Source organism: Culex pipiens, chromosome 3, assembly GCF_016801865.2.
Source record: "Culex pipiens pallens isolate TS chromosome 3, TS_CPP_V2, whole genome shotgun sequence".
NCBI lineage: Eukaryota > Metazoa > Arthropoda > Insecta > Diptera > Culicidae > Culex > Culex pipiens.
This window is the reverse complement of record NC_068939.1, coordinates 103,850,664-103,862,889: the sequence shown is the minus strand read 5'-3', so window position 1 is coordinate 103,862,889 and position 12,226 is coordinate 103,850,664. Positions and strand designations below refer to the sequence as shown.

The window sequence follows — 12,226 nt, the reverse complement described above, 5'->3', positions numbered from 1 at the left end:
TATGAATGGTGTGAAATAGGCGAAAAGGATCATGATGGCAGTTAGTGATGGTTATCTTGTCGGTTTTGGAGAATATGTTCAAACCCAACACCGATGCTGCAGCAGATAAAGGAATTAGTTTAATGTTTCCTCTGAGGTTTGCTTTTTTGCAGCCTCCTCTTCTGGGGTTTACTGGGTCACAGTGCTGCATTGTATGTGAAATAGATACAAAGAAGATTGAAATCAATGAAAACGGAATTATTAATGTGAGCAGGGCAAACACGAGACAAATGATGGTTTTTCATATGCTGAGCTGATGGTTTCCCAGTAGGAACAAAAGAGCAATGGATGGGATGGCAAATGTTTAAACGACACGAAATGAATTGAAAATAGTGGTTTAAGGGAAGGAAGTAATTCAGATATTAGAAATGTCGTCGTTAAAACAGACAGATGCTATCTTTTTTGTGGAATGAAATCATTTTTACTGTTTGGACAAGCATAAAATGTCCAAACAAAAGCTGCAATATATTTGAACAATTGATATTTGAAAAATATTAGCTTTTTCGTTGCGATATTGATTTATTTTTAAGGGGTTTGTAGGTTTAATGTCCATCGGAGTATGTGGTATACACTAAATGTTTACATTTGTTTATAGGACCTAATGGAAAAATCAAACTCAGGTGTCAGAAAGCTTTTCCCAGCACAGAACCTTAGACAGGGTTTAAAAATAACAGTTTTGGAAAATTATTTGTGTTTTGCACAATCTTCGAATTTAAAGCTTACGTTTTTGAACATATTAAAATCATTTCAGGAGATACTCATTTAAATTAGAATTTAATTTTTATAACATTGTTGTTTAAAATGCAACGGTTTGAACACATCATTGTAATTTTTGATGACAAAACCCAAAAATAGAACATTGAGCAATTCTCTACAAAACCGGCCGATTTCGACCATTTTTATTTTTTGTATTTTTTGATTTGGCTCAAACTTTGTGGGGGCCTTCCCTATGACCAAAGAAGCCATTTTGCATCATTAGTTTGTCCATATAAATTTCCATACAAATTTGGCAGCTGTTCATACAAAAATGGTACGTAAATATTCGAAAATCTGTAACTTTTGAAGGAATTTTTTGATCAATTTGGTGTCTTCGGCAAAGTTGTAGGTATTGTTAAGGACTATTTAGAAAAAAATAGGTACACGGAAAAAAAAATTTCCCGATTTTTTTATTAACTTTTTTTTCACAAAAACTCAAATTCCCAAAATACGTATTTTTTGATTTTCGAGATTTTTTGATATGTTTTAGGGGACAAAAATCCGCAACTTTTGAGCTATAGAGAAACATGGTCAAAAAATCTGCCGCCGAGTTATGATTTTTTGAAAAACTGGTGATTTTTGGAAAAAATCGAAATTTCATACATAAAATTTTGTTGGCCTCATTTTTTAATGCAAAATTGAATTTGCAATCGAAAAGTACTTTACAGATTTTTTGATAAAGGGCTCCGTTTTCAAGATAAAGCCACCGAAAGTTTGATTTTAGCGAAATATTTGCAGTTTTTCAATTTTAAAAAATAGTGACCATGAGTGACCATTTCTAAAAATATTTTTTTTGAAAAGTTCAGAAAATTTGCTATAAAATTGTCTAAGAGACATTGAAGATTGGACCTCTGGTTGCTGAGATACAGCGGCTTAAAGAAAAAGAAACACGAAAATTGAAGTTTTCTAAGTCTCACCCAAACAGCCCACCATTTTCTAATGACGATATCTCAGCAATTAATGGTCCGATTTTCAATGTTAATACATGAAACATTCGTGAAATTTTCCGATCTTTTCGAAAAAAATATTTTGAAAAAAATTAAATCAAGAGTAACATTTTAAAAGGGCCAAACTTTGAATATTATGCCCATTAAAAATGCTAGTATTGATTTAATTTTTTTCAAAATATTTTTTTCGAAAAGATCGAAAAATTTCACGAATGTTTCATGTATTAACATTGAAAATCGGACCATTAATTGCTGAGATATCGTCATTAGAAAATGGTGGGCTGTTTGGGTGAGACTTAGAAAACTTCAATTTTCGTGTTTCTTTTTCTTTAAGCCGCTGTATCTCAGCAACCAGAGGTCCAATCTTCAATGTCTCTTAGACAATTTTATAGCAAATTTTCTGAACTTTTCAAAAAAAATATTTTTAGAAATGGTCACTCATGGTCACTATTTTTAAAAATTGAAAAACTGCAAATATTTCGCTGAAATCAAATTTTCGGTGCCTATATCTTGAAAACGGAGCCCTTTATCAAAAAATCTGTAAAGTACTTTTCGATTGCAAATTCAATTTTGCATTAAAAAATGAGGCCAAAAAAATTTTATGTATGAAATATCGATTTTTTCCAAAAATCACCAGTTTTTCAAAAAATCATAACTCGGCGGCAGATTTTTTGACCATGTTTCTCTATAGCTCAAAAGTTGCGGATTTTTGTCCCCTAAAACATATCAAAAAATCTCGAAAATCAAAAAATACGTATTTTGGGAATTTGAGTTTTTGTAAAAAAAAAGTTAATAAAAAAATCGGAAAATTTTTTTTTCCGTGTACCTATTTTTTTCTAAATAGTCCTTAACAATACCTACAACTTTGCCGAAGACACCAAATTGATCAAAAAATTCCTTCAAAAGTTACAGATTTTCGAATATATACGTACCATTTTTGTATGAACAGCTGCCAAATTTGTATGGAAATTTATATGGACAAACTAATGATGCAAAATGGCTTCTTTGGTCATAGGGAAGGCCCCCACAAAGTTTGAGCCAAATCAAAAAATACAAATAAAATCCATTTCCGGTTTTGGTAGAGAATTGCTCCATTGGCAATTACTGGATCAATTACTCTTTATTGCATACTGAGTAGTTATTTAGTTATTATCCTAAATACAAAGTGTTAAATTGAAACGAAAAAAATCATGCAGCATCCTTATATTGCAACGTTGAATAATGAACTGATTGCAGCCCAAGCATACACGATAGAATTTCTCTCATTTACAAACACAGATAGACAAATAACATTTCATTTTATTTCCGTCAGCATGGCGCTGGATGGCTGGTATTACGGTTGGAAACAGCTGCAGAAGATCGAGTGTTGGATTGGCCTAATCTAGCCCCGCCTGTCGGTCGCACTCTTCTAGCTTTTCCCGGTTTCTTCTCACTCTAACAACAAGCTTTACAACCACTTTTTACTACAAGGGAGCGCTCCTTTTATGCGTGGTTAAGAAACTCCACCTCCCTGAGAGAAGATTGCACATCTGGTGCAAACGGAGCAAAGTTTCTTTTTTTAATTCTAGTGTTCAGTTTAAAAAAAACTAAACAAAGTTAGATTATATTCTATTACCCATTTAAATTGTTTAAATCATGTTTATTATTGAGCTGGTATTGATAAAAGTTTTGAGCCACGTTTTGAAATATAGTAGCATATATGACCTTTTAAAAAAAACTCTATATAGTCCGGGACCCGCGGTGTAGGGGTAAGCGTGGTTGCCTCCCACCCAGTCGGCCTGGGTTCGATCCCAGAAGATCCCGGTGGCATTTTTCGAGAGGACGGGAAGGAAATGTTGGCCCCGGACTAACATAAAAAGGTTTGGTCGTTAGCTCAGCTCAGGTGTAGGAGTCGGCTCCCTGAGACCTGTCTCGGTGGAGTCGCTGGTAGGCAGTTGGACTAACAATCCAACGCTCGTCAGTTCGAATCCCGGGGTGAATGGAAGCTAAGGTGTAAAAAGAGGTTTGCAATTGCTGAGAAAAACGCATTTGAAGTTTGTCCTCCTGATTTCTATAAAAAGTACAGAGAAACCTCTTTTTACGCGGTGGTGCTTTACGCTCCCCCTTCAACCCCGGGATTCAAACTGACGACCTTTGGAGTTACGCTTTTTATCTCATCGATTTCTCTAAAACCATACAATATTTTTGAAACCTTCAAAAAGCGTTTAAACCTACAAATTGCTTTTAAAATATTGCGAAAATGTTGCGTCGTTCCAGAGAAATCGACAAATTAGAAAAAAAGATGAAGTTACTAAAACTGCATCAAAGATTCCCCGGATACTGTTCAAGAGTGTAACCCAAAGTTTCTCAGAAAACTTGTAGACTATTTATTCGACATACACGGTATGGCGGAAGCAAAATATTATAAATCGAGATGACTCATGGGAGATTTATACGTAGAAAGTTGTGTTCCACCTTCCTGATTAAGAAAATGTTCGATACAAAATATTCTATTGGTGACAATTGCGTTTTTCAGAAAAAATGTGATTTCTTATATAAAGTACCGTAGAATTATTTTAACTTTAATTAGTATAAACTTTAAAGCAAAGCATTTTTTAATTGTAATTGTAATTTGTAATTGAAATCAAAGTTTTCAATTTTTACTTAGTACCAGGCTACTCCATTAGAATGAATACTACACATTTTTACTGAAAAACGCAATTGTCACAAATAAAATCTTTTGAATCGATCATATTCTTAATCAGGAAGGTAAAACACAACTTTCTACGTATAAATCTCCCATGAGTCGTCTTAATTTGTAATATGTTTTAAGACAAAATGATTTAAAGAAAAAAAAAAGAAGAAAGAAAGTAGTTGTTTTTGAAAACTACAATAATTGAGCAATAACTGTACTTGACACCATACAACAACAGAGTTTTTATTAGCGTCGCAGTTTTGTATGCTAAAAGCATGAAAATGTCACCAAATATACATACTCAAATGTAAACATTTGACATTCCACATCAATGCTGTCTCAAAATATTTCATGTTGAAAAAATTAACTGTTATTCAATAAATTTACTATTATATTTAATAATTTTTATTTTTTGCAAATAACTATTTTTTAGTTTTGGATTGAACATGCTATTTAAACATAAAATATTTTGCTTATTTTTTTTAATGAATATTGAAAAGAACATTGTTTAGTTTTAATTTTTTCATATATTTTAGAAAAAAGCATATTTATATTTAAAAATTTAGAAGTGAAATTCGCTTCGGGAAATTTGTATCATGGATCAAAACAAAAACAAGAATTATTTAATGCTTTTCAAATATTTTAAGATCTAAGAATATTCTTCAAAAATGTAATTAAACATAATTTCATTTTCTTCCGTTCTTGTTAGGATGACAAAACTGAAAAAAATATTATAGTGAAGATGGCATCAACCATTAAATTAATTCACTTTTTGTTTTTCTTTAAACTTTTTACTTTGAAAGTATCTCAGCTTATTACATTTTGATCCAAACACGTCGAGAAAAAGGGATTTTACTTGACTTGTCCTTTTGATTATTTTAGATCGGTATTGTTAAGCACCGAAATTTGTTTGGATAATTTGGTCGGTTCATCGCTCTTGCAAACAACTTTTGCTTCATGCACATCCGATTCTTAATTTACGCAATCAATATTTTGACTAATTCGCTTTTTAAACGAACAAAAGAAAAAATGGTTCTTGATGCATTTTACGGGGTTACCTGTGACTTTAATTAAGAATCAGTTGTATGCAATAATCAAAAATACTTGATTTGCTAAATTAATTGTAGGTTGATAGTTTGTTAGTTAGGTTAGTTTTTTTCTTCTACTGGTGTTAGATCAATGTGTTATTAGTCTATGAACGTGTTTTCGGCGTCAAATTCCACTATACTTATACTAAAATGAAACATTTAGCGTGTATCATTCAATATAATTATTTAATTTATTATCGTCATAATTAATATAATTTGATTGCAGCAATATTTATGTACAGGATAGATTTGTTCAATTTTTGTGTGGTACTTATTTTATGTTACCCCACTTTTTTGAAAAATGATGCCCTTTTTGTTATCTACACAGCGACGGCATTCGGTCGCTTTTACTGAAGGTATCTTTCGTGCTCTTTGCTTATGATTTTGCCTACTCGTAATTGTTTGCCTGTGCTTGCATTTGCTCCTCGGCTGTTTTGCTTCTTGAGATTTCTTAAATGATTTTGCAGCTTCGTCTGTGCCTAGTAGTTTTGTTCACATAAATAAATTTATTTTTTTCTGCTCTTTTTGTTTCTGATTCGACGACGACTGCTTCTTGCGCGCTGTTCCATTCGGTTGGTTTGTGTCCGCAGCAAATTGCATTACGTGCGAAAAGTGGTTCGTCTTTTGTTTTAAGTGACTCAAATGAACTAAATGTGAAAAAGTGAAATGCTTTAATGCGTCTCTTCGGGGGGCTTCGAAGCTGGTGAGTAATTAGCACTACTTTAGATCAATTATTTCCTTTTTCTACCTCTATATGCATAGCTATACTTTTGTGTTGTTAAATATACTTTCATACTGTTTTAGCCCTCCTCTTTTCGCCGTTTTCAGTAGGTCCTGTGATTCGCTCGCTGTTTTTATTTGTTTGTTTGTTCAATCTAGCTTCACTACGATAATTAATTGTGCTTACCAGTTTTGCATGCTTACTTTTTTACACAACGTTTCATGTTAAATTTTATTTAAATATTTTTCTCTATACTGAAATTAACCTTCATGCATGCTTTTATCATCGATCATTTCGCGGCTTGAAAAGTGCTGCTCCTTTACTTTAGTGACTATGAACAAATTGTGCTTAGACATGTGAGGAAAATTGCTCTATCTTTTGCTGTTTGCTGCATCTATCATTCCGGTGAAGTGCCATGTGTTGTGCGATATGGTCTAGTCCCCAGAACGTGGTGGCTCGAGTGGCAGTGTTCCCAGTTTGTCCTGGAATGTCACTGCGCATGAGCCGCACCGTGGTTCATGGTGTTGGTGCTGCAAGATTGATTCTACACCTGATGATATTGAGCCGCCCAACACACAGAGGAATGTTACGTTTATTGGTATGATGTTTACATAGATGATTGATTTTCCTCCTCTCTTTCGCTTTCTCGCTACTACATAATGTAGCGTCGGTTCCAAAAAGGTGAAATAAATATGACGTGATTTTGCCAAAGTTTTCAAAGTAAATCTAATTTACCAAAGCAGCGTGCTTTCGCGTAGAAATATGTCTTCTTAAAAGCATAGAGTTTATGATTTATCTTTATGGCTTTAGTAACAAGTTGCAGGAGGAGGCATTTGCTCTCTTGTTCTCCCATAATTTACTACATTAATCAACTATTAAAAACTACGCACTCGTAAAGGAAAGATGGCGGATGTAGCGACGGCGATGATAAAGCTTATCACGACGCTTCTTTCGGTTTGGGTGACGGCGAAAATGGCCGATGGATGAGATTTGTGGTTGTGCTAGGAACAATCCGTACGATCCCGCTCGCGTTCAGTCCATTCATGAGGTTTTGATGATGAGAACTGTGCTGCAGCAGGTCCGAGTTGAGCCGTGTCGGTGAACTGACCCGTATTCTAAGTGGGGACATTGGTGCCATCAGGGGAGTACTACTTCCGGTGTTATTGCTGCCCGCCATGGCCGCCAGTCCACTGGGACCATTGTTGATGGAGCTGGTGGTGGCACTGCTGTTGCTGTTCGGTGATTCACTCATCGAGGTCGTAGTTGCCGTCGGAGCTGCCACCGAAAGCGATGGAGGCAAATGGGGCTGGGGCCGAAGAACGGTCGGCGTGATTGGAAGATGGGTCAGGCCTATCGGGGGTGAGTGAGTATTGATCGGAGGTGAGTTGTCCCCGAGGCGATAAGGCATGAATCTGTTGTTGAACGAGCCTGAAAGTGAAAATGGAAAAGTTTTGCGTTAATCACTATGTACTGGGAGCGCGCGTGGTCATTAGAGCGACGGTAAATACTCAATTACAGCGGCCGAGCGGCCAATGTAGGGCTCTGACGTTAGACCTTGAACTCTTAAGCTCTAACTATATAACATAAAAGGCCATTTACTTGTGCTGTGGTACAGACCGGGTAGGAATCCTCCTGCCGCTAGGTGATCTCCGAATCGGAACGAATGGAGCGAAGCAAAGCTGCGGAAATCCTTTTCCCGGTCCCGGTCGTCGTTGAGACGATCCTCGCTGGAACCGGGCAGCGAACTGGGACTGTGCTGCAGCGACATGCTCGGCACGGGCGAGTGCGTTCCCAGCGAAATGTCCGAATCGGAGTCGGTGTCGGTGGGCGATAGTGGCGGTTCACCCCGTCGGGGCGTAAGCGAAGTCCCCCCGGAGCCGGACAGCGGCGGCTGGTTGTGCCTGAAAATAGAAAACAAGGAAATTGGTTAGAATCAATTTACAGTCATCCCACATATTCGGAACACCCACAAATTCGGAACACTTTTGTGATAATTTGTCAATAACATGCCAAATGCAGCTTTTCTGTCGACCCTACTATTTTTAGGACCTTCATTTGGACATTCTCTTACTATTTCACTAGTAAAAGTAGTACTTTTTGAACAAAAAACCTCATTTCAAGACTATTTTGTCCAGAGCGGCGAAACGTTGCCTCCAAATTGCCTGTTCTATGATTGTGGGATGTTATTGTGCCTCCCACAATTGTGGAACACCTGAATTTAACTGATATTTTCACAAAAAAAGTTATCAGACCATGGTTAAAACATCACTAAGCATGAGTTTCATTGGTTTCAGTGTGTGAAGTCATTATTTTGTTACAAATATGTACTCCTGGAGAGATCCAAAGTTTGTTTACATCCGTAAGAAAAAAGAGATCCGAATTTGTGGATTTCAAGGGTCAAAGTTTTTCTTCAAAAACTTGATATAAAAGTTAAATTTCGCAGTTGTTCGATACAGCATTCGAAAGATCGCATGAAAGGCTTTCAAATGAAGGTAAAAGCGAATCATTAAGTTCAATTACCGATTTGCTATGATATTTTGAACATTGGCCGATCTGTAATCTGTTCCGAATATGAGGGATGACTGTATATAGCTTAAAATTAGGTACCTAAATACGAATATAGGAAAAAAAATAAGTTTTATGGTTTTGTTTTAATGGCCTTATCCAACTGAAATCTTGATATATTGTAAATTAAGTAATTAACATTTTAGCAGATTTAAGAATTTAAACAGGAAGAATATGAACTCGTTAACTGTGATTTGTCAAGGTCATTTTATCTGTTGTTAAGGTGAAGATTTCCATCTTTGTCTTGATTTTTCAGACGAAGATATACAACTTAGCTTTTTTGTTTAGAATGGCACTCAACAGAGAGGTTTTTCTTTTTTTTAAACCTTTAAACTATCTGCATAAACTGGTGAAGAATTTTTTGACTTAGTTGGAACATCGACTAACAACTTTTCTGAACATCCTCAATCCATGTAAAACCATACACTTATTAATTTTAATTTGCATTTATCTCGTTTAGTTTATATTTTTATTAGGCTTATTCTACTGCCTCCTATCAGTTTATTCATGATTTCACAGCATTTTTTTAATTGTTGAAAAACATTTCTACCAAGGAATCCCAATATCATTTAAATTGTAGAAAAATACATAGAGGCATAGTCTGGGATGAAACAAAAATTATTTCATGATTATTTTAACATAAAATATAGAAAACGTTAGTGAAAACACAGCCAAGTTGACTCTAGAAAAAAAATGTTTTTTTTTAAACAAACAAAGTCACATCTTTCTTTTTTCTTTTTTTTTTTGTTGCCCAATGGGCATTGGGTTAAGTTCACTGCGACCACCTGAGAAGGCTATCTTTTGTGATGTACCCTGGTTACTGTCCATACTACAAATTACTCGTATCCATTGGATCGGAAGACGAGGGGTTATTTTGCAGACATGGTTTATCCCAATTCGGCGCAATACAGTCGATGAACTGTATGACCTTCTTGGGATGGGTGTGGTGCCATACATCGTACGGCGTAAGAAGGTGCGATCCAAGGAACCGCAGCCTTCGAGACACAAGTGCTCCACAAAAGCAGAGTAAATGTGCCGAGCTTTCCAGCTCAGTTAAACAAAAACGACAGAGGTTGTTAGGCCACCTGCCGATTTTGTGCAGGTGATATCTGGCAGGACAATGTCCTGTTAGAAGCCCTGCGAGTATTCGTAGTTCCCTACGGTTTAAGCCAAGAAGTTTCCTGGCAATTGAAGGACTTGGAGTGATAAAAGTTTTAGCTTGTCTCAATCCTCGCATCTCGCCCCAGATTGAAGCGATTTGCGATTGTCCCCAATTAGTTATTTCTTGCTTTACGGCACTTTTTGAGATTCCAAGGAACGGCTCGGGACCCACGAAGATGTTTGATGAGCCTTGTCTAGCAAGTTCATCAGCCATTTCGTTGCCTTCAATGCCGCAGTGCCCTGGGACCCAAAACAACATGACTCTGTTATGCCGAGAAGCAAGTTCCCTGAGGGAAGCGACGCACTCCCAAACAAGTTTGGATTCGCATTTAGAGGATTTTAATGCCAATAGTGCAGCTTGGCTATCCGAGAAAATACCGATTTTTGCGTGTCTATAATTTCTCATAATACACGTCCTCAGATGTGTATAGCATACACTTCTGCTTGAAAAACGGTAGGCCACTTTCCCATAGATATGGTTTTGTCAAGGATTACTCCTAAATATTTGACCTCAGAACTGAAGGTCAGTTGGGTTCCTTTCAAGGTAGGCGGCCTAAGGTCGTGTTTCCTCCTGTTAGTAAACGGGATTATCACGGTTTTGTTGGGGTTTATTGTCAGCCCTTCCTGCTCACACCACGACATGGTGCAGTTTAGAGCTGACTGTAGACGGTCCGATAACGTTCCGTCATACTTCCCCCGGATGATTAAGACTACGTCGTCAGCATATCCAATGACTTCGTAGCCGAGTAGTGTAAGTTTTCTTAGAAGACTATCTACCACCAGCAGCCAAAGCAAAGGAGAGAGTACTCCCCCTTGCGGACAGCCTTTGGCTGCTGTTATTGTGATAGATGTGTCTCCTAGCGATGCTGAAATCTCTCTGCTCGTAAGCATAGCATGAATCCAGCTCGCAGTTGTTCCATCGACGTTCCTCGACCGGAGCGCTTCATTGATGGCTGTGTACGAAGTGTTATCGAAAGCGCCCTGAATATCAAGAAAAGCACAAAGTGCAGATTCTTTATATTTCAGTGCATTCTCGATACGTGACACTAACGCGTGTAGGGCAGTTTCGGTCGATTTGCCCGCTTGGTATGCATATTGGTGTTTATGCAAAGGGAAGTCCTTCAAGAACTCCGCCCGGATGTGGTTATCCGTGATTTTCTCCATAAGCTTGAGCAGCGTCACTGTCAGACTTATGGGTCTGAAGGCTTTTGGCATCGTGGGGTCACTTCTGCCGGCCTTAGGTATGAAGATCACCTTAACTTTGCGCCAGCTTCGAGGGATGTAGCCCAGGGTGAAGCTGGCTCGAAGTAAGTTGATCAACTCAGCCATTATGGTGTCGGCTGCTTTTTGGAGAAAAATTGGATGGATGCCGTCGGGTCCTGCAGCCTTCAGTGGTTCAAACGTGCCGAGGGCCCATCTGATTGAAGACTGGTTGAACATTCGACGGGCTAGGTGGACTGACTCTCTTGATGGTCGACACCATTCGCCAACTGCAGTCCGGGTACTAGCTGCATCCTCCTCTCTTTCAGTTGATTCTGGAAAGTGCGTACTCATGAGTACTTGCAGTGTTTCCTTGTTTGTGACAGTGAGAGTGCCTTGCTCGTCTCTCACCTGTCCTAGACCGTTGGAATGGTCTTTTGACAACGCCTTTTGGAGTCGGGTTGCTTCAGACATCGAGCTTATGTCCTCACAGTCACATGTAACAAGTCAAACTTCCAACCCTAAAATTCCAACATTTTTAAATCATCCAAAAATAATAGATGAAAATTGATTTTTGGCGAGTTTTTTTTTATCAAAGCCCGCCTAGAGAGGGGGGGGGGAGGGGGTCTACCCACCAACGAAATTTAAGGGTTCAAGCTGAAAACCTTTCTATCCAATAAATGTGCCATTGACACAGTTAGAAATCTACAAAATGTCTACACTAAATACCAGCAGGGGGCATTATTTAAGTCATTCTACTTTCCACCACTAATGAGCATTACTCGAAGGCGAACCAGATGATTCGTGTCACAAAACGATACTTTTTAAAAAATGTCGGTCCTCACGGATGCTTGTCAGTTGATGGAACCTCGAGTCTTGACTAACCCACTGTAAATCGAACTGAAGATGTGCAGACTGGCGATGAAGATCACACAAATAAACCACATCAAGTATCCATCACCCGATGGCGCCGGAAATGAAAATACAGTGTGTCTATATTTACACACTTTGTGACTGTTCAGGCACTCCGTGTGGGGATTAACGTGGAAGGGAGACTTGGCCAGCGCAGGAGAGA

At 37.7% G+C, this 12,226-nt stretch overlaps 1 protein-coding gene across 2 annotated transcripts in view; it reads right to left on the bottom strand.

Annotated features, from left to right (window-relative positions):
* Positions 1-5,671: 5,671 nt before the first annotated feature.
* Positions 5,672-12,226, bottom strand: part of LOC120422717 (homeobox protein SIX6) — a 62,911-nt gene continuing 56,356 nt past the window's right edge. The window contains exons 4-5 of one of the 2 annotated variants that reach the window (XM_039586244.2): positions 7,825-8,126; positions 5,672-7,653 (exon numbers count right to left, since the gene is read on the bottom strand). In XM_039586244.2, the coding sequence (XP_039442178.1) occupies positions 7,163-7,653; positions 7,825-8,126 (793 nt within the window). In that variant the 3' untranslated portion in view covers positions 5,672-7,162. The remainder of the gene's footprint in view (positions 7,654-7,824; positions 8,127-12,226) is intronic. The other variant, XM_039586245.2, reaches the window with a different exon arrangement.